This window comes from Rhizoctonia solani, chromosome 2, assembly GCF_016906535.1.
Source record: "Rhizoctonia solani chromosome 2, complete sequence".
Classification (NCBI taxonomy): domain Eukaryota; kingdom Fungi; phylum Basidiomycota; class Agaricomycetes; order Cantharellales; family Ceratobasidiaceae; genus Rhizoctonia; species Rhizoctonia solani.
In genome coordinates, this window is record NC_057371.1 from 672,324 (window position 1) to 691,406 (window position 19,083).

The 19,083-nt window shown below is 51.0% G+C and overlaps 8 protein-coding genes across 8 annotated transcripts; 6 read left to right on the top strand and 2 right to left on the bottom strand.

The window, feature by feature from the left end:
- Positions 1–105: 105 nt before the first annotated feature.
- RhiXN_04812 (uncharacterized protein) lies at positions 106–975 on the bottom strand (the record flags this gene model as incomplete). Its single annotated transcript, XM_043324628.1, has 5 exons — positions 106–217; positions 275–326; positions 398–604; positions 659–756; positions 782–975. The coding sequence occupies 5 exons, from the start codon at positions 973–975 to the stop codon at positions 106–108; spliced, it is 663 nt and encodes a 220-aa protein (XP_043177047.1).
- A 1,040-nt stretch (positions 976–2,015) lies between these two features.
- On the top strand, positions 2,016–2,702 carry RhiXN_04813 (deoxycytidylate deaminase (dCMP deaminase); the record flags this gene model as incomplete). Its single annotated transcript, XM_043324629.1, has 5 exons — positions 2,016–2,088; positions 2,146–2,253; positions 2,309–2,352; positions 2,405–2,445; positions 2,504–2,702. 5 exons carry the CDS (start codon positions 2,016–2,018, stop codon positions 2,700–2,702), a joined length of 465 nt encoding a protein of 154 aa, XP_043177048.1.
- A 123-nt stretch (positions 2,703–2,825) lies between these two features.
- Positions 2,826–4,302, bottom strand: RhiXN_04814 (actin; the record flags this gene model as incomplete). The annotated part of the gene is made up of 7 exons (XM_043324630.1): positions 2,826–2,993; positions 3,046–3,221; positions 3,275–3,377; positions 3,426–3,728; positions 3,771–4,123; positions 4,170–4,206; positions 4,264–4,302. The coding sequence occupies 7 exons, from the start codon at positions 4,300–4,302 to the stop codon at positions 2,826–2,828; spliced, it is 1,179 nt and encodes a 392-aa protein (XP_043177049.1).
- A 174-nt stretch (positions 4,303–4,476) lies between these two features.
- RhiXN_04815 (actinin-binding protein, afadin and alpha) lies at positions 4,477–7,143 on the top strand (the record flags this gene model as incomplete). Its single annotated transcript, XM_043324631.1, has 10 exons — positions 4,477–4,559; positions 4,642–4,801; positions 4,857–5,002; positions 5,066–5,272; positions 5,323–5,464; positions 5,540–5,810; positions 5,870–5,966; positions 6,027–6,132; positions 6,465–6,623; positions 6,682–7,143. The coding sequence occupies 10 exons, from the start codon at positions 4,477–4,479 to the stop codon at positions 7,141–7,143; spliced, it is 1,833 nt and encodes a 610-aa protein (XP_043177050.1).
- A 65-nt stretch (positions 7,144–7,208) lies between these two features.
- Positions 7,209–7,825, top strand: RhiXN_04816 (uncharacterized protein; the record flags this gene model as incomplete). The annotated part of the gene is made up of 2 exons (XM_043324632.1): positions 7,209–7,527; positions 7,563–7,825. The coding sequence occupies 2 exons, from the start codon at positions 7,209–7,211 to the stop codon at positions 7,823–7,825; spliced, it is 582 nt and encodes a 193-aa protein (XP_043177051.1).
- A 187-nt stretch (positions 7,826–8,012) lies between these two features.
- Positions 8,013–8,574, top strand: RhiXN_04817 (transcriptional corepressor LEUNIG; the record flags this gene model as incomplete). The annotated part of the gene is made up of 4 exons (XM_043324633.1): positions 8,013–8,031; positions 8,081–8,216; positions 8,266–8,397; positions 8,448–8,574. The coding sequence occupies 4 exons, from the start codon at positions 8,013–8,015 to the stop codon at positions 8,572–8,574; spliced, it is 414 nt and encodes a 137-aa protein (XP_043177052.1).
- A 402-nt stretch (positions 8,575–8,976) lies between these two features.
- RhiXN_04818 (transcriptional corepressor LEUNIG) lies at positions 8,977–11,560 on the top strand (the record flags this gene model as incomplete). The annotated part of the gene is made up of 4 exons (XM_043324634.1): positions 8,977–9,433; positions 9,486–10,440; positions 10,533–10,854; positions 10,904–11,560. The coding sequence occupies 4 exons, from the start codon at positions 8,977–8,979 to the stop codon at positions 11,558–11,560; spliced, it is 2,391 nt and encodes a 796-aa protein (XP_043177053.1).
- A 2,466-nt stretch (positions 11,561–14,026) lies between these two features.
- On the top strand, positions 14,027–17,635 carry RhiXN_04819 (Zinc-binding dehydrogenase; the record flags this gene model as incomplete). The annotated part of the gene is made up of 14 exons (XM_043324635.1): positions 14,027–14,144; positions 14,201–14,220; positions 14,276–14,391; positions 14,444–14,694; positions 14,754–15,024; positions 15,078–15,225; positions 16,412–16,453; positions 16,504–16,519; positions 16,577–16,600; positions 16,676–16,766; positions 16,819–16,992; positions 17,049–17,068; positions 17,125–17,429; positions 17,501–17,635. The coding sequence occupies 14 exons, from the start codon at positions 14,027–14,029 to the stop codon at positions 17,633–17,635; spliced, it is 1,731 nt and encodes a 576-aa protein (XP_043177054.1).
- Positions 17,636–19,083: the final 1,448 nt, after the last annotated feature.

Genomic DNA, 19,083 nt, shown 5'->3' on the forward strand with positions numbered 1-19,083 from the left:
AAAAGTGTATGAATGTATGCTACATGTATTCTAAGGGAGACCCCAGAGGAAAGCTCACAGAGCGAGAAAGAGAACGAAGCATGCAGGGTGAAAGTAGCCAAACCCCTAAGCAAGGGATGTATATCCTATGCTAGATATGAGTATCGTGCTTGAAACCTCGTCAGCAAGCTCAGATGAAACAATGGATAGAGTCTTCTTCATAGCGGTGATGTCTTTGCTGGAAGTAAACGAGTCAAATCAAACGACCCAATATGAAATAAGTCGAGGGACTAACCGAATGCTCTGTTGTGCAGATGTGAAAGTATAGCCACTAATATTCTTGACGGCTCCCTCCATCTTCGCGATCTTTGAACCAGGTTAGATAAACTTGTATGAAACAGACTAAAGCTGAACTTACTAATAAGAATGTAGAAGGGTAGAACGCGGTTAGCAAGTTGGGTGGTAAGCAGTGCGCCTCCATCCGGGTTTCCATACACGACACTAGACTCGGCGCCAATAAACGACTTGACTCCTGAGTGTACTTGCTTGACCTCGGTGTCGATCTCGATCATGATTTTTCCGATCTTCCCCTCCATAGAACCTATCGGGCCAGCCATTACTTGATCTGCGAACCGATCTTAGTAACCCCTACTAGTAAAACAAATAGTATCCAGCCTACCTATTTCGGACTGTAAGCTGTCCATTTTACTCTGCGCCGTGACAAAAACTGCCGCCATAGAGCTATTGGCTGCGGTGCGCTCCTTGGGCGCAGAGAGCCTTCAGGTTAACCATCTTGACCGACTCCTCGGAACTGATGGAAAGACCCATGCTTTGACGAGCTATAGCGTCTTCGAGCTCTGTATACATTTTATCGCATTCCTCTTGTAGTTCTGCAGCACTCAATCCAGTAGCTCTGGGAAATGAGATTGGTGCAGCGAGGATTGGCGCGCCAAACGAAATGAGGGCAGCGATAGGCAAAAAGCGGTTGAACAGCATGATTCGAATAGTATTAAAGGGAGTGTGAAAACAAGTATAGGTCGGAAGGGGAGACGATAACAATATTTGACCTTTACTTTTGGGGGTTCGGCCCTTTTGTATCTCAACCGCCCAGCTTTTGACTTTTTGCGGATAAATGTCACAAAATGACGCTACGCGAAGTTACGAATCCACCATTCGAATTTCAACTTATCACTCTTGAATCATCTTGGTTGACAGCTCCAAGCCAATTCCCCAGTCGACGGCTGGGAGAATAGAAACCAGAATCACACAGCCTAGATTTCGTAACATAGGGTTCATTCGCTGGACGTGTCACTCTTTGCCCCGCTAATTAAGTTCTCGCCAAGAAACCAAAGCTTGAAGCACCAAGTCAACACGCAGTTTGAGGCTTTAAGCGTTGCACTGAGCGCCTCAACTGAGTTTCTAACAAACCACAAGTTCGGCTGCGGGACTAATGTTTGAGTCACCATGCAAAGCCAGCTTAGCTCTAGTATGTCGGCCAGCGCCAAGGTAGATCCCAATAAAAGAAAGTCGCATCTCTCTTATGATATTGTGGCGCAACGCCCAGTCCTGGAATTAGAACATTACGACGAAAGAATTGCGAACTGCCTCAAAGACCATCAATGGCGAACTTCAGGCGCAACTCCGGAAATTCTACATACCCAAGATTATATGCCTTACTTCCTGGTTTCTATAATCAGCTCAGTCAGCCGGAATATGTGCAAATGTGGGTGAAAATAAATCGATGTACGAGGTGGAGGTGCATGTGGAGGCGTTCTTGGCTCTAGCTCATTGCAAACGATGGTATCTAAATTAATCATCGTTTTTGACAATTGACACTCGTCCAAAAGGTAAGCATAAACTCGAGTCACAAGTTGAAATAGTATACGTTAAACAAAGATAACCCATTTCGAGGCGTATTTAATTAAGGGCAGGCGCTCGACGGATTCGGACAACTAGTTTGTTGATAACATCAGACTTCCGCGCATGCACGTGAGTCCTGGGGGACATCCGGGAACCCAAATCTTACTTCAACAACCATGTCCACCGGTATAGTCCCACGAGAGTTGACACCAGAAGAGCGCGAAAAGCTTATTCAAGCGGCCATCGAAGGTACCTTGTTCCTCTCGTGTGAGTGCGAAGAATAACGCTCACTGTTGTGGTCCCAAGCCAAGGGCAAGGCTTATAGCCCTTATTCAAACTTCCGCGTTGGTGCCGCACTATTTGCAACAGACGGGAACATTATTTTGGGTAGCAACATTGAGAATGCCTCTTACGGTAGGTGTGAATTTTCCTTTTGCCGATTTGATTGCATTGAGTTGTGCTTTCAAAGGGGGGACTATATGTGCCGAACGTACGGCCCTGGTCAAGGCAGTTGTACGTCCTTTAGTATTCGGATAGCATTATACCAAGATTGAGAGCATAAAAGAGCGAAGGCACCAAAAGTTTCTTAGCTATTGCGGTGACGAGGTATGTCTCACCCCGTCTCATCGTCGTGTCCGAGACGTTATATTCCCTCGTTACGTAGTGACGTCGATGAAATCGTGTCTCCGTGTGGCATTTGCCGTCAATTTATTCGCGAATTCTGCTCGCTCAAGACACCTATTTATATGGTCAAGTCGAGCTATACTCCAGCCACTTCCGACACCGCAGTCAAGGCCGTTCTTCTAGAGGATATTCTTCCGTATAGTTTTGGACCGGAGCATCTGGAGATGCCAAGAACTTAGTGGGGCACCCCGTTTTCGAATTCATTCAGCCAAGCACGAGTGTATGCTCAAATTCAATCAATCAATCTCCATCGTGAAACAAGCTTATTTTATCCTTGTGTTCCTAAATACAATATCTAACATCTACTCTCCTCGTCCGAGCTTATCCAACGACGCTGCACCACGTTCGTACCACTCTTCCCTGGTGACCCAGAACTCGTTGCGTGATTTCATGATATCTGCAAGCACCGCACCACCAAGGAAGACCATGTGCTTTCGGCGAGGAGGGTCCTCAATGCGCATTTTGAAGTTCTATTAGCGGAGGATTAGTGGTGTCATATGACATGCTGAAAACCAAACTCACGCGTAGCCTGCTTGTGTCCCCTCCAAGAACTCGTGTCAAGTACAGTTGCTTCATCTCTTTTTCAAGACGTGAAGGGAGGCCTGGGTACATGCTGGATCCACCAGAGAGAACAATGTGCTTATAGAGTTCGGCACGAGTGTCGACTGCAGCTGATTGAATTGTTTGGAAAAGCATTTCTAAGAGGGAAATCAGTTGGATTGTAGGGTAAGAGTGTACAGGCGGAGATTACCTGCTACACCCGGTTGTTCAACGTCCACGAGATGGGGCTGGAACATGCATTCAGGCGCTTCAAAGCGTTCTGCACCAATTTTGATCGTACGTCCATCGGGGAGCTTAACTTGGATTAAATCAAAATCCAAAAGACTCGGCATATTACTCACAGTATAACTCTCAACTAACACCGTCGTCTCCTCACTCAGCCTCTGATCCATCTCTAAATCGTAGCTCACATAGCAGAATTTCTCCTTGATCTCTCGGACGGTATCGAAATCGGCCGTACGATTGAACGCGTACCCACGCATAAGAAGCAGTTTGATGAGGTAACGCGTTACGTCTCGACCTGCGATATCGAGTCGGCGCGTCAAGTGCGGGAGCGCGAAACCATCGTATACAGGGACAATGTGCGTTACACCGTCTCCCGAGTCAACGACAACACCCGTCGTCAGACCTAGTATGTCGGTATCCTATCAGTACCCACACATCAAGATGTGATCATCGCGTCTCACCTTGCGCGTACAAGGTAAGCACGCCTGAATAGCGACGTACACGCTCCCAAATCCATACTCTTCAAACATGACCTGCGCCATACGTTCCCTGTTCCGCTTTGGATTCATGGGAGGCTCGGTCAAGAGGATCTTTCGTCCGGCAGGGTCAACACGGAGTTTCTGATCGAATGTGTAATCCCACAGATGTTTCATGTCGTCCCAGTCTTTGACGATTCCGTGTTCCATCGGGTGGGTGATTTGGAGGTACGAACGTACGGCCTCGGCTTCGTCGCCGACCATGATGTCCTTGATTAGGTGCTGACCGAGACGCTCTTCGGCACGGAGAATAGGGCGACCGATGACAGATGGGAAGACTGAGGGACATGTCAATAAATTAAATAATAGTAAAGTAATTTTAACTTGCCATGTTCGGGAAAGTTGGACCCCGCGTATCCGACTTTGACAAACTGGGAGATATGAGCACAGGGCGTCGCGTCGAGTATAGCCGACTTACGCCAGTTCCGTTGTCAACGACTAGAGGCGGCTGGTCCATTCTACACTGGTATTAGATTCATTTAAGTTCGACCCAAACGAGCCACTCACTGAATTAAGCGTTAATTATTCGTCAAGACGGTGGGAGAGGGGACCGAGGCGAATGACGAAGATCACGTGCGTTGTCATTTACGTCACGTGGGGATGAAAGCAAAGGCGCGCATCTTGTCTAAACATGGCGACGACAGAAACTCCGACGCGACGCGGTGTTCGGTGGGCGTTTGATGTAGCCAACAGTCCGTTTGGCGGGGCTGCCGAGTGAGTTTTCACTCTGATGTATTTACCTTTTTTTGTTTCTTTATTTTCTTATTGTGTTTTTGGTTGTGTTGGTGTATTGTAGGCCTTCGACTCCAGAAACGAGCACGTCTTCGTTGGCGTATGTCAATTCACAAATCATCGCCCATGGATTTGCGCGTGCCCCGTTGGACTTGTCTGAACTTGGACGAGAGGAACAGAACAGGGTGGTCAAATGTGTATTGGGCATGCTGTCCCAGAGGGTGGTAAGTATGACCGTACATATTGCTCTTTACTGCTCAACCCATATTATTCTACTAGGATGATATGCAACGTGCCGAAGATCTGTCGGCCCGGCTGAGAACGATATCTTACGAGCATGAACGAGTGTCTAATATGTTACGAGCTGCAAAGAACGAGGTCCTTCAGGCTGAACGCGAGGCCGAGGCTGCAAAGACAAAGGCCAAGTTCGTCTCTCGCCCCCCTCACTCCTGTCCTTTCCTGTACTTGAACTTATAGTTGTTCTATAGCGCACTAGCAAAAGATATCACATCTGCGCAAACATCCCACAACCGTACCGCCGCCCAACTCGCCCAGACAACATCGGCCAATGCAGCGTTGAGGGCAGCCTCGGCCGCAGACCTCCGCAAACGCGAACAAGACGTCGCTCGGCTGAAAGAGCGATGGCAGAAGCTTGCTGGCGAGCAGGCTAAGCTCGGGACAGTCGGAGCGGGATGGTGTGTTCGAATTGGGCGGTGGCGGTCAACGAGCAGTATGTGGGTGTGAGGGGTGAAGGGGAGGAGGCTGCCGAGGGAGCTATGCGGGATGCGATTGAAGCGCGGGAGAGGCTGGCCGAAGTGAATGACGAGTTTCGGGAGGTGCTTGTTAAGTTGGTTAATGTGGTCGGAGATGGTCTTCGTGAAAAGGAGGTGAGTTTCAATTCGGGGTTTCATGTTTTTGAGTGGGCGGGATGGAGTGAATGAATGTGTGTATTTTTATTGCAGGTACCGAATATCAAACTTCCTACTCCTGCTGCATTATTTACACCCCCCGCTATTGAAGATGATGCCGGGCCGGCTCTCAATGCATACCGGACACTGCGCGATCTCATACAACAGCTGGCATCGGCCGGTTCGACTCACTCGCCAGACAAGGAGATCGCAGCCCGCGAAGCAGAACGTGCCAAGGCAGAGAAACACCGACTCGAGATTCGGGAATGGGAAGACAAGGTTGAAAAGGTAGAACGGGAGGTTGCGAGGCTCAAGGGAGAACTAGGTCAGTCTCTTTTAGTTTCAAAATGTGGGGTGTGACCACTGATGGATTAATCGAGGTAGCTGCGAGCAACGATTTCTGTGAAAAGAGCAGGGTTTTGATTCAGCAGATGGTGAATGATAAGAAGGCATTGGAGAAGGATGTCGAAGACCGTGATTCGTACGTTCGCCGCTGCCTCTCGGCTCTTTTGTATACACCTAATCCTCAGATGTCCGATAGGAGCGAAGCAGCAACGATTGCCGAGCAACGACAGCAGCTCGAAGACGAACGGGCCAAGTTTACGGACGCCGCTATTCGACTTGCGCGAGAGCGGAGTGATTTCGAGGTACGTGTGTGCAGAGACCTTTGTTTCGGCATCTTCCCTCGGTTCAGTTCCTCCGCTTTACAATTATACATGCCATCACGTCTATCCGGGGGTTTTCATGTGAATGGTCCTTACTTTTTCCGTCATGGTGTTGAAACCAAACTTTATCGGAACCCTAGATGAACTGGGATGGACACGTTTGTCGGCAGATATATATACATTGCTGTCTCCCCTCCTCCTCACTCATTGGGGGGCCTTGGGTGGTCACACTGCCCTCTGCCCCGCTCGTACATTCAACTCGTCCCGATTAAAATAACTAACACACAGATTGGGTAACATTTCCATTCATTCAGGTCGAGAGGCTCGCGCTGGCTGAAGAAAAACGAGAATGGGCGACTCGACAACTGGAAGAAGATCTCCCGCGGGTAGCAACGTCTGAACCTAATCCTAAACGGCCTGTACCGGTCGTCGTCGTCGTCTCGGACTCTGGATCGTCGCCTGTTCCTATGCATGTGAGCCAGGAACCGTGCCTCCAGCCCATCGTCGAAGATGAGGAAGATCTGCAATCAGAGCCACCGCGAGCCGGAACTGGAACCAGAGCCGGAGCCGGTCGAGCGGAACGGGTTGACGGGACAACTGCGTATGGCGCTTAAAGCTGCCAAAGCGGCCGAAGCGGGAGAACGACCGAAGAAGAGGGGAAAGGCGGCGGCGTCGACGGCAGCGGGGAAGAAGGAAAAAGAAAAGGAGAAGTCCAGGGTAAAGGTCAAGGAAAAGTCTGCGGACAAGGCCAAGGCCAAGACGAAAGAAAAGGCAGGTGCCGGCTCTGAGGAAAAAGAGAACCTTGCGTCGGGCTCAGGTTCAGATTCTGGCTCTGGTTCTGGTTCCGAGTCTGGCTCTGGCACGACATCTGTGAATCCGTTTGCGCCCGCCCCCAAGATCCCTAGTACGCCGCGATCGCTGCACCCTGCCGCCCAACGCGCACGCGCACGAAACTATGCGCCCGCTGTACCGTCGCCTTGTCGAGGATCATAAGCCTGGCGGTGTCGCCCGGGGAGAAGCAGGTGGAAGAGGTTGTGCAGCTGCCGAGTAAGATGACGATGACGCTGAGGAGCAGCGCGAATGGCCGAGGAGCGCGATCGCCCCAGAACAAGTCGCCCAAGTCGAGTGGGAGCCGGTCACCCAAGTCCGGACTTGCGGTGGGCAAGTCGCCGAAAACGGGCCAAGGAGGGGCAGGAACAGGAACAGGGGGAGGAGGGAAATCGACCAAGACGAGTGTGCAGTCGGATGTGCAGTCGCCGCTTCAGGCTGGGGCGGGCTCGGGTAGCGTGGTCGTGGGAAGTTTGGCGGAAAAGTTTGCTGCGGCGGCGGCCAAGGACCGGTCCAAGGGCAAGAGCAAGGGAGCCGACGCCGAGGAGGGTGAGGGCGAGAGCGAGGCTGACAGCGCGGGCAAGTCCAATTCGGCTACGACCGAGCGATCGCGCACGGAGCAGGAAAAGGAAAAAGAGACGGCCGGGACTTGGATGTTATTTTTGCTGCACCCAAGGCAAAAGAAAAGACTACGGCGGCTGGGTCGAGTCGGGCAGGGAAGAGCCGGGTGCCCGTTGCGGCGGGGAAACCGACGCGTGTGCCGGTGGTGGCCAAGCGGGCGCTAATGACACCCCGGAAGGCGGCTGTCGGGGGAGTGCGGGCAAAGCGAAGCGCGTGGAAGGGATAAGATTAGCCACTTGCCACCTGTAATAGTATCCATAGCAATTGGATGTGGTGTTTGTAGATGTTATGAATTGCATCCGAGAGACACGTGCCGTGCGCCCGAGGTCGCTTGTTAGCTGTCGTCGCCCACGGGTTGGACGAAACATCTGGCGGTCGATTGGACTTGGAGTGTTCTGACCGCAGCACATGAGATGGCCTCGAGCCAAGCTAGTAAGCATGTGTGTGGGCAGCATCTGTCGTGTGCTGATGTTGTTTGCAGCCACCTCTTCTCCGCACCCGCCCCATACCGCGGGCCCCAGCACTGCGTCGTCGAGCACGACTAGTCCGACGGGCACGCACTCTACCGTAGCCACCACTATTGGCAATCGCCACCGCTCCTGGGACGAGGACAAGCAGTGCGTAGTCTCTTTTATTCCCATTATCTCCCGTATTTACCCTCCCTAGTCTGCACTTGTACATTCTCGACTACTGCCGTCGCCGCAAGTTCGCCGAGACAGCCTCGGCATTCGAGCGCGAGGCACGCATCTCTCCCGACTCCAGACCCAACTTTGACGCCCCCCAGGGACTGCTATTCGAGTGCGTGTTCGCCCATATGCTCTCTTCCGGTCCCTACTGATACTGCCCAGATGGTGGATTGTCTTTTGGGAGACATTCAACTCACAGCGCTCCCACCTTGTTCCCCCCGGCCAGGGCGAGTCGGGTCCCGTCTATGTCAATGTGCGTCGCTTGTTTGTTTACCCATCTCTCTACTGACTTTTCTCTCCCCATCTTGTTTGTTTTTCCCTTGCGGCGCTGTGCTTGCTCGACTCCCCACCATCGCCAATCCCACGCGCTACCATGCCCGGTCCTCCAACTGCTGTCTGATCTCCCTCCGGCATCCCCATGCGGCCCGAACACACGGATCACTTTTCATTCCATATCTCCCCCCTCCACCTCCACCCCCATCTATTCACTCGCTCTCGTATCTCCTTGCCGCGTCTCGAACACTCGCTTCTCGACCGGGATCAAATCCGGAACTGCTTCTCCGCCCGGACACTATTTACTCCGACTTCCCGCCGGCATCGATCTCATCCGATTATTCTTTTGGGACGACTCGGTTCGTCTCCTCTGTGTGTTTTCGATGACATATGCCGTCCCGACATGTGCGCTTAGACCATGGCTCGCCTACGAAAACTCGCCATGCACGAAAAGGATGAACAGAACAGAACACGTTCCATGAGTATGAGCATGACTGGTCACTCTCATCCGATGATGGCCGGCATCGCCCCGAGCATCAACGGTTCGGGAACAGCCAGCACCATGTCTACTCCTGCCATGGCCAATATGCCCAATCCCTTGGCCGGCCCACGGCCTCAAAGCCAAGCGAGCGGCAGGATCCCCCAGCAGCCCGGAATGGGCCAGCCCGGTCAACCAGGCATGGGTCCCGGCGCCTCTGGTCAACCCGGCATGGGTCCCCAGCAGCAAGGCCCAGGCATGCCACCAGGCCAAATGAACGGCCCTCCCCAGCAACCTGGCATGGCCGGCCCCCCACAAGGAATGGGCCTCCAAGGCCAACAGAGACCGCAACAGCCTGGAATGGGCATGCCACCAGGTCCCATGCAAATGACACCCAGTGCGTTGCTTTTCGCCCAGCCTCAAGGTTACTTATTCACCTTCCTTTCTAGGTATGACACACGCATCAACACCCCACGCCTCGACGCCCTCGGCTCCACATATCTCTTCTAGCCCGTCTCCGGTCCCGACTCCACCCCAGACTTTCCCAGGCGGACCGGGTCCTGGGCCATCGCCCCAGCAAACCCAGTTTAATCCACAATTTAATCCTTCGCAACCGCCGTTTTCAGGTCCCAACGGGCCTGGTGCAGGTCAACCTCCGTTCCCAGGCCAGCCTGGCCAGTTCCAGGGCGGTCCGGGTGGTAACCAACAGCAGTTCAGGCCAGGTCCAGGACAGTCCGGTCCTCCAGGACAAAACGGACCGTTCCCCTCGGGCTCTGGTCCTGCGTTCCAGCCAGGCGCCAACGGACCAGGTCCGGCCAGTCAGAACTTTGGACCCGGCCAACAAGGCTTCCCGCCTGGAGCTCCTGGCTCTCAACCTTTCCAACCAGGTCCGGGCGGACAGTTTTCGGGTGGACCGAGCGGGACTGGCTTCCCGCCCAACGCGAGACCGGTGCAAGGTCCAGGCGGCATGTTTAACCAAACACCCGATTGGGCGCAGCGGCCTCCGCCCAACAACAACATGGGGCCCGGCGGTCCTGAACAGGGTCGACGACCGGATGGATCCTGGCCCGACGACGGACGACCGAGGCCTGGTCCGGGTGGGATGATGGGCCAGCCGCCGAGCAAGATGGGGCCGAATCCGGGCATGCTGAGGTATCCGCCCGGACCCCCGCAAATGATGGGCATGAACGGACCTCAGCCTGGGATGGGAGGAGGGCCGCAACAACAGCAGATGGGCGGGCCTCAACAGATGGGTGGTCTGCCGATGGGTGGACCCCAGCCTTCGCCGAAAGAAGATCCTCGGAGCATCACGCCACAGCAAACTCAAGCCGGATGGACGAACGAGGGTGGAGTGAATATGCAACGGCGGCCAGGTGTGGCCGGCCAGGGGGGTCAAATGGGGCCGTAAGTGTATTTCTGAGCCAAGGCGGGGGGCGAGAGGGCGGAGTCAATGGAATCGATATTTATTTAATTTTTTTTCTCGTGTGTGTTTATAGGTCTGGAATGCCGGGGCCGGGACCGGGACGAGGGTTTAATCCCCAAGGTCCGCCACAGGGGCCGGGACAGCAGGGGCAAGGACAGAAACGACCTGTGTCGCCTCCTCCGGCTGCGACCATGAGCTTGGGCGGGTCGCCGCCTGATCCTAAGCGCCCGAGACCGAACGATCCTGGACCGGGCGCCTTGGTCGAGTCGAGGACCGGGCCGGATGGGAGGCCCACTTCGTCCAAAGGTGGACCGCCGTTCCAGGGCATGCAGCAGCAGCAGGGCAATCCGGGTATGAATGGCCAAGGGCCCAACCCCCAGCAACAGCGATTACAAGTGAGTGGCTCGGCCAAGCTAGATCAGCGTTGGTTCAACTTACACACAGGCCGATCAGCAATATACTATGGAGATGCGCGGCGCGATACTGAGGCAAGGAGGCCCCCAGGCGCCGCCGTTTGCAAAGAACCCGGGCCAGGTGAACGGTGCAGGTCCTGGGCAACGAGGATCGAGGCCGCCTGACGCGCCGTCTCCCGCGTCTGGTGGTGACAGCGCTGGCCAACCACGGCAGGTGATGAACGTCAAGGGCCAAGCGAGCGGCTCGATGGGTCCCCCCGCCTCCCCCAGTCTAACGCATCGTAATGTAGGAGGGGTGAAAAAGCCGGAGAGCGCGGGGAGTAGTCCGGCACTCGCGTCGAGCACGGTCCCGAATGGAATGAACAATCCCGGAGATCGAAGTCATACGCCCGTCAAGCCGTCGGATACCCACTCGCCCATGCCGGTGCCCATGGTCCGCCCGCAGAGCGCCCAACCGGCGATGAACCAAGGTCCATCGGGTATTCCCCCTCCACCACCCGGGTCGGCGCCACCTATGTTCCCTCCGGCCCAGTCCCCATCGAACGGCATCCTCACGTTTGACGGCAAGTTTGGGGACCAGTTTGATTTCTCGGGCGGGATGGATTTTCCGACCTTTGGGAATGACATTCTAGCGGACATGGACCCAATGTTCGGCATCGACAGCGTTGGTTGGACAAACGACGATTAAGTTCTTTCGATTTCTTCGACCTCCCCTCTCTTTGTTTGCTTGTTTGTTTTTTTCCCCCTCCAAAAATAGCGTTTGTTCTATGGCGTGCAACTGTTGTTTATGGTGTGTAGTTCACCCTCCCTCCCCTCCGCCCCAAAGTCTATGGTGTATCTTCGTCCGCATGTTCTTTGTGTTTCGTCTTACATTATTTGCTGTCCCTTGCCCACCTCTTGTCCTAGACTGCACTCCTTGCTATCTCCATGAACGCCCCCCACTCGACTCTCATGTCCTTTCCCTTTCCTCCTCCGATCCGCCTCCCCCCATGTTCTATTGCGTGCGTGCGTACGTGTGCGTGCGCGTGTGGTTTTGCCATCGTCGTTGTCCTCGTTATTTTTTGTTCTTTTTGTCTATTTTCAGAATGTGCGCTTTGTAACAGTAATAATCTTTCCGCTGGATTTAAACATTTTTCTCTCTAGCTAAGCTCTCGACACTCCTTTCTTTTTTTCTCTCTTCCTTCTCTTTGTGTTTAGGCCAGTTTAGCTGGTTTGGATGTGTGTGAGCGAGGACGCATGGGTTGTGTATTTATGTTTCGATTTTCTCTGAATGTGATGTGATGCCATGGTTTGTGTGTGTGACGCGCGGTTCGTATGGTGCCTCGTCGCTTCAAACGGTGAGTGTATGGTCTGTTTTCTGCGGTGGAGCGTGCACATGTGGCGGTGGAACATAAATATGTATACTGATAACCCTAGGTATCTATTGTGTGATAGGGCTAGTTCCTCGAGGACTTTGATAGAGGATTGATGGGCGGCAGTTTCGGGGTTGTTCTTTTGATGTTCTTTTGTGGTCTTGGGCCCGGTTTTGAATGTGCACTGCCTGGTACGAATGTCATGTATATTGCGAGGCGGAATGGTATGCGCGCTCTGGAAACATCTAGTTATACCACTTTCTTAGATTGTTCTCGGATATTCAAGCTGCTGAATTATATACATTGAAGCAGCGTTCACCCCGATTCCTAAACTGTATCCTTTTCACGGGTTTGCCCTCGAGGAAATCCTTCAAGTCTCCAAGCGCTCGGACCTCGTGCGATTCCTGTCTCTGTGTCCATGTGAGGGATTATATTAACGTCGTGGAATGTAGATAACTTGGGATTTACTTGAGGGTCGTTCGGATGGACGCCAAGACCATCAGCATAGAGCTATCAGTAACAACCGGATCAGCCGTCATACATCTCTTCTGCACTTGAGAACTTCAATCTCTCAGAGACATCTTGTCTATGTCCGGATAGTACTCTGTCGGCGTCCTTTACCGGGTTTCACGAGTGAGACAAGATTCGTTTCGTAGGGAATGCCCTCGCCGATTTTGCAAGGTGTACAAAAACCGATCCCACTCATACCAATGATGTCAAGCGTCAATGCGCTCGGATGATGAGCCGGTGCGAGCCCACTTCTTCTATTTTCCTTTTCATACATTACATTACGCAATAGAAAATTGGCGGCACGCAGAGATGAAGAGATAAAGCGCAGTCGCTGCCGTTGCGTCATCAATTGCTCCGGGGCGTATTGCTTACGCCTATCCCGCGAGCTTTGCGGGCGGTAACATCAATTTGACCATACCTAGCGCCATTATGCGCGATACATTTGATAGATGAAGGTAACTCCTCGATCGGTTCCTTACCGAAAATGCCAATGAAATCTGCCGATGCGTTGTGTCGGTAGATACCAATAATATTAGCGTAGGTGGTGGATGGCTCGTCAGAATTGAGCGCGCGATTTAGATTTTATAAGCTGTAATTGGACAAGTGGATCGAGATATGGATAATGGCTGCTAGTTTACTTACAATAATCTCGGCAACAAGTGTAATCATCATTTGGCATCTTCACTTACCCAGACGAGGTCTCTCACAGGCATTGGTCAGACGCATTGGACTAGCTGCGTATGTGAGCTATTATTAGTACATGTCACAGATGAGAACTTTGGTTGGGGCCATTTTTGTAGGTCAACAGAGTATAGATGGGCCAAAGGGGCAATGAAGAAACTGGGGTTTCTTTAATGCGCTAGCTGTTTTATATACGTTGGTACGTTAGTCGACACAGTCCTAATTTCAACGACGGTGTAAATACCTTGGGCCGACATCCGAGAAACGGCGCCGAGTGACAGCATAAGTCACGGGACAATCTGGAGCTTTCCAGTACCATTTCGGCGTCGGACACCCTTCGTCAGCGCTTACGACTGACAAAGATTGAGATAGTCAGCACGGTGTATTCGTGAGCTTTTGCGCAATCCAATGATTAGGAACACTCATGCTGACTGATTTATGCGGATTGCGTTCTGTCACATTCATTCCAGAGCATATGACGTGACTTATGGAACGTAATAGAACTCCGAAACCGAGAACAGGGGGTATTTAAATGCTTCGAAGATCGCACACAACTCGACCATCCCAACTTTCAACCTCGATAGACCTATTGAACCTCATCTTCTGACACCATGGCTCAGCACAAGGCATCCTTCCTTCTTGAGAAGCACGGTAAACTTGAAGTGAAGACTCGCCCTACCCCTACCCCACAAAAGAACCAAGCTCTTGTCAAGGTCACTGCCGCTGCGAGTAAGTCCTTGGCCCAAGTGTGTATATACTTTCTTGACTGAATGGTGGTTTCTCAGTCAACCCTGTCGATTGGAAGGTTGGTGCATGTTTATTGTGTTCGATCTGCCCATCTTTAATTATTAATTGTGTAGATCATCGACTACGGTATCTTTTTACAAAATTTCCCCGCCGTTCTAGGAACCGATGGAGCTGGGGTCGTCGAAGCAGTGGGCCCGGAGGTGAATGATTTTAAGGTCGGAGATAGAATGTTAGGTTTCACAGTTTACAGCCTTTGTTATCCATCTGATCTTCCTGCACAGTTTTTTCCAGGGAGCATACGGTCGTGATGACGAAACAACGTTCCAAGAGAAAGCGATTGTCCAGACCGATATTATTGCTAAGATCCCAGACAACATCACCGACGACCAGGCATCGACCATCCCAGTCGCTGCTGTTGCCGCACTGGTCGGCCTCTTTCAGAAGACTGGCATCGAGGTGCCAGTGAATGGTCCCACCGCCAACGGAAAGGGGGTTCTGATTCTGGGAGGAAGTTCATCCGTTGGTCAATTTGGTGGGTGATATCACAGGAGGTTTACTCCCCGTTATTTACCAACTTCGGGCTTGATCAAGCTATTCAACTCGCTCGTATCGCTGGCTTCTCGCCTATTGTTACGACTGCGTCGGCCCAACACAATGACTTCCTCGGGTCGCTCGGAGCAACTCATGTATTTGATCGCGACGTGGATGCAAAGACTGTCCAATCTGCTTTCTCTACGCCAGTCGCTCTTGTTGTAGACTCAATCTCCCAGGCTTCGACTCAGGAGCTTGCTTTCGAGGTCTTGACTACCCCCTCGTCCGTGCAGGGCGCCCATCTCGCTATTGTGCTCCGCCCGCCGATTCGGTCAAAGAGAAAAATTCTGGAGACAAAATCACCGTGCATAACATCTTTGGTAGCTCCCATCAGTTCAGGGACCTAAGCGTACCATTCTGGCAAACTGTCGGGCAGTGGATCAAGGATGAGAAGCTTGTACCTAACCGGGTACAAGTTGTGAAGGGAGGTCTTGCCGCGGTACCAGAAGCTTTGGATCTTTCGCGCAAGGGTGTGAGCGGTGTGAAGCTTGTAATCCACCCTCAAGAGTGAGGGCAAGGAACCAACTACTTGTACTTGTATAATAGTGTTGAATATAAACAAATTCAGCTGTCTGATAACATAGCAAGCGACGGGTTGAGGATGTTTTAACTTAAGACTATCAATTATACTGGCCTACAATACAATGACCGCAATTGGCGCGCTCAAATCGTGGACACACCTGAAAAGGAATACATCAAAGGTATCACACACCCATACTTAAAACTCAGATGGATACATAGGCACCATGAAGATGAGCATAAAAGCAGTCTTTTACATACTTAAATATCTCAGAGGTGATTGTCCTATATTTGACCGGGTTGAGACCTTGAGTCGAGGCTCAGGACTTGGGGGATCAATTTTAAGGCAACACTCTGATCCCTGTATGCTGGTTACTCATGTTGATTTACTGGCGCTCATACTCTTAAAATCAGATACTCAAAAGCTTAAGTATTCGTATAGTTTCACTTGTTTTGCATATTCAGTAATTTACAACACAATTTAGCAAGCCAACACAATGGGGGCCATACAGCGCAGTCAAAATACCAGTATAGAAGGCTCCGCGCCATTTTGTCATGTTGGCAACAATAGACTTGGTGTCCTACGGCAAGATGCAAAATTACAGCCCGGTTAGCAAGGGATTGTACCTTAGATCAGATGAGTGTTTGTATGTACCCAAACAGTTGGTGTCGGGGGGGGGGGGTTCACTTTTCTTAGTTGAGACAGAGGCTCTGTTTTCCCTTCGTCTCTTTTGTGACTGTGTTTTGTCCTTTGCTTGGTCATTTTTGCGCTCTCTCAGGCTTGATGCAGAACTATAAGCATTCAACGCGGGTTGAAGCTAGGTTAATTTCAGATGAGACAACTTATCCCTAATTTACGCGTCTAACAAATGAGAATCGGATCAGTCAGCGCGGGAGATTCATAATTTAATGATCAAGCCAAACACCCGCGTTGGCTGGTTTGCAACTTGTTGTATGCGTATCGCGCTCCTACTGTCTATCCATTCTAAACTACATGACATGATATATGAAACCTAACAGCGCTCTGAAACCAAGAGTAGATGGTATTTAAGTGCCTTGAACTTGCATATATCTCAACCATTCAAACTCCCAATCTCAATAGCTCTTATTGAAACTCATTTTCTGATATCATGACTCAGCACAAGGCATCCTTCCTTCTCGAGAAGCACGGTAAACTTGAAGTGAAGACTCGCCCTACCCCTACCCACAAAAGAACCAAGCTCTCGTAAAGGTCACTGCTGCTGCAAGTAAGTTCTTACTCTAATGCACATATACATTACTGTACTGAACGAACACTTCCTCAGTCAACCCTGTTGACTGGAAGGTCAGTATATGTTCATTTTGCTCAATCTATCCGTATTTAATCATTGGTTCTGCAGATCGTTGATATGGCGTGATTATAGAAAATTTCCCTGCTGTTCTGGGGCTTGACGGAGCTGGAGTCGTTGAAGCAGTAGGTCCAGAGGTGACTGGCTTTAAGGTCGGAGATAGAGTGTGAGTCTTGTAGTTCACGATTCTCAATCTGTTATCTAATGTCAATATGTAGTTTTTTCGAAGGCATTTACCGTAGCAGCGACGAAACAACATTCCAAGAGAAAACCATCGTCGAGACAGATCTCATTTCTAAGATCCCAGGCAACATCACCGACGATCAGGCATCGACCATCCCAGTTGTACTATTACTGCGTTTTTTGGTCTCTTCCAAAATACTGGCATTGATGTACCAGAAAATGGTCCCACTGCTAATGGAAAAGGCGTGCTAATCCTGGGGGGGAGTGCGTCTGTTGGTCAATTTGGTGGGTGATCTGCGGAACATCTACTTTACGTTACTTACGGCCTGGGCTTGATCAAGCTATTCAACTTGCCCGTATCGCTGGCTTCTCGCCTATTGTTACGACTGCGTCGGCCCAACACAATGACTTCCTCAAGTCGCTCGGAGCAACTCATGTGTTTGGTCGCGACGTGGATGCAAATACTATCCAATCTGCTTTCTCCACCCCTGTCGCTCTTGTTCTAGACGCAATCTCCACAAATTCTACCCAATCACTTGCATTCGATATCCTGACTACTCCCTCTCTTGCACCAGTCGCACATCTTGCAATCGTGCTTCCGCTCGCTGACTCAGTCAAGGAGAAGAACCGTGGAGACAAGGTCACTGTACACACTGTGTATGGTGTCCCTCATCATTTCAGGGATCTAAGCGTGCCATTCTGGCAAATTGTTGGCAGTGGATCAAGGATGAGAAGCTTGTACCTAACCGGGTACAAGTTGTGAAGGGAGGTCTTGCCGCGGTACCAGAAGCTTTGGATCTTTCGCGCAAGGGTGTGAGCGGTGTGAAGGTCGTAATCCACCCCCAGGATTGAGGGAGAGGAGGCAACTACTTGTATTTGTAGAATCGTATTCAATCCAAGCGAGTTTAACTAATTAGTAGTGTAGCAAGAGGCACATTGGAACGCCCTAGCTTAAGTTTATCAGTTAATTAGAAAGACATGGCTTATAGTTCAAGTTATTAGTAGCTGATTATTGGAGAGATCGTCACCTCAACCAAGCTTACTACTCTATGGGGGCCCCAAAAACTCTGGAGCGCTCTAGAGTGCTCCGGTTTTGGGAACCTCCTCGTTAGGATCCGACGGGTCCGGATTGCTCGGCGAGCACTTCTGAGCGTCATACCAGACGCTCCGAAGTGCTCGCCGACAATAGCGAGTCGCGGAGCGCTCCCGAGATCTTTGGGGCCCCGTAGAGTATATCCCCATAGGTTGGACGGTGTGGCCGAATCAGGTGACATAACTACGATTCTCTAGTGCTATCTTTGGTGCACCGTATATGCTTAAGCTTTATCTACCACGATTTGACGAGACCATGGTCCTCTTGATCAGAGCCCTGAGTTGTGCAAGGTCTCTACTTATCGGATGTATATATATGACTCGGTTGGGACAGCGTCGCCTAAATAACAAGTCGTAACACACACTCAATATTGATGATAAGAGTAAAGACAGGGGGAGTGGGTCGCAATCCCGGGACCTTATAAGGTGCCCGGGTCGATACATGCGTAAACAGAAGAAACCAAATGAACGTATATAGTTAGTAATCAGTCTGAACAGAGCACCGGGTACAAGTGTAACACTAAGAGTGGTTACGATATATCGTAAGGGTAACGCATACACCCGAGCCAGACCTACAGTGATCGCGTAACCCTTACAAGCTGCTACCAAATTTTCTTACATAATTTAATGGTTTTGAGTAGAATTCGAAACCGAAAACTTTCTAATATTGGGACAACAGTAGTGCCACTGCCAACAACCAGATGTCCAAAACACTTGCGTTGAAATTATCTGCTGTCAGGTAATTAGAACATTGACCACCAAACTGATCGATCAATCTTGTTGGCGTTCAAGCGGGGACTGATATAAGATATACTGGAGGACTAAACTACTACCAAGGTGCAGTTCAGACAGATGACCAGTTGCTTGTAACAGTAAGGCCTTGGAACACTCGTACCAGTATGGACAATTCAACACCACCTTCCAGAAGAATGATTTGAATCAAAGACAGACATGTGTGGCAAGATCAAATGCGCTACCATGAAAACAAGAGATCTTGTTGTGGAATAGAGGATGAATAGTACCTTGAATTCATGCACCAACTTGGTAATTATCATGTACATGCAGAGTAAAAAGTGGCTAGGGTAAGGTCACATAGTTGGTAGTTTGTTCTAAAACAAATCGTGAACCGCTAGCAGAAGGAAGTATTACATACCAATCACACGCAAGCATGCCAGCCGAAGGTCGTGTCATACCGCTAGACCGAGGCG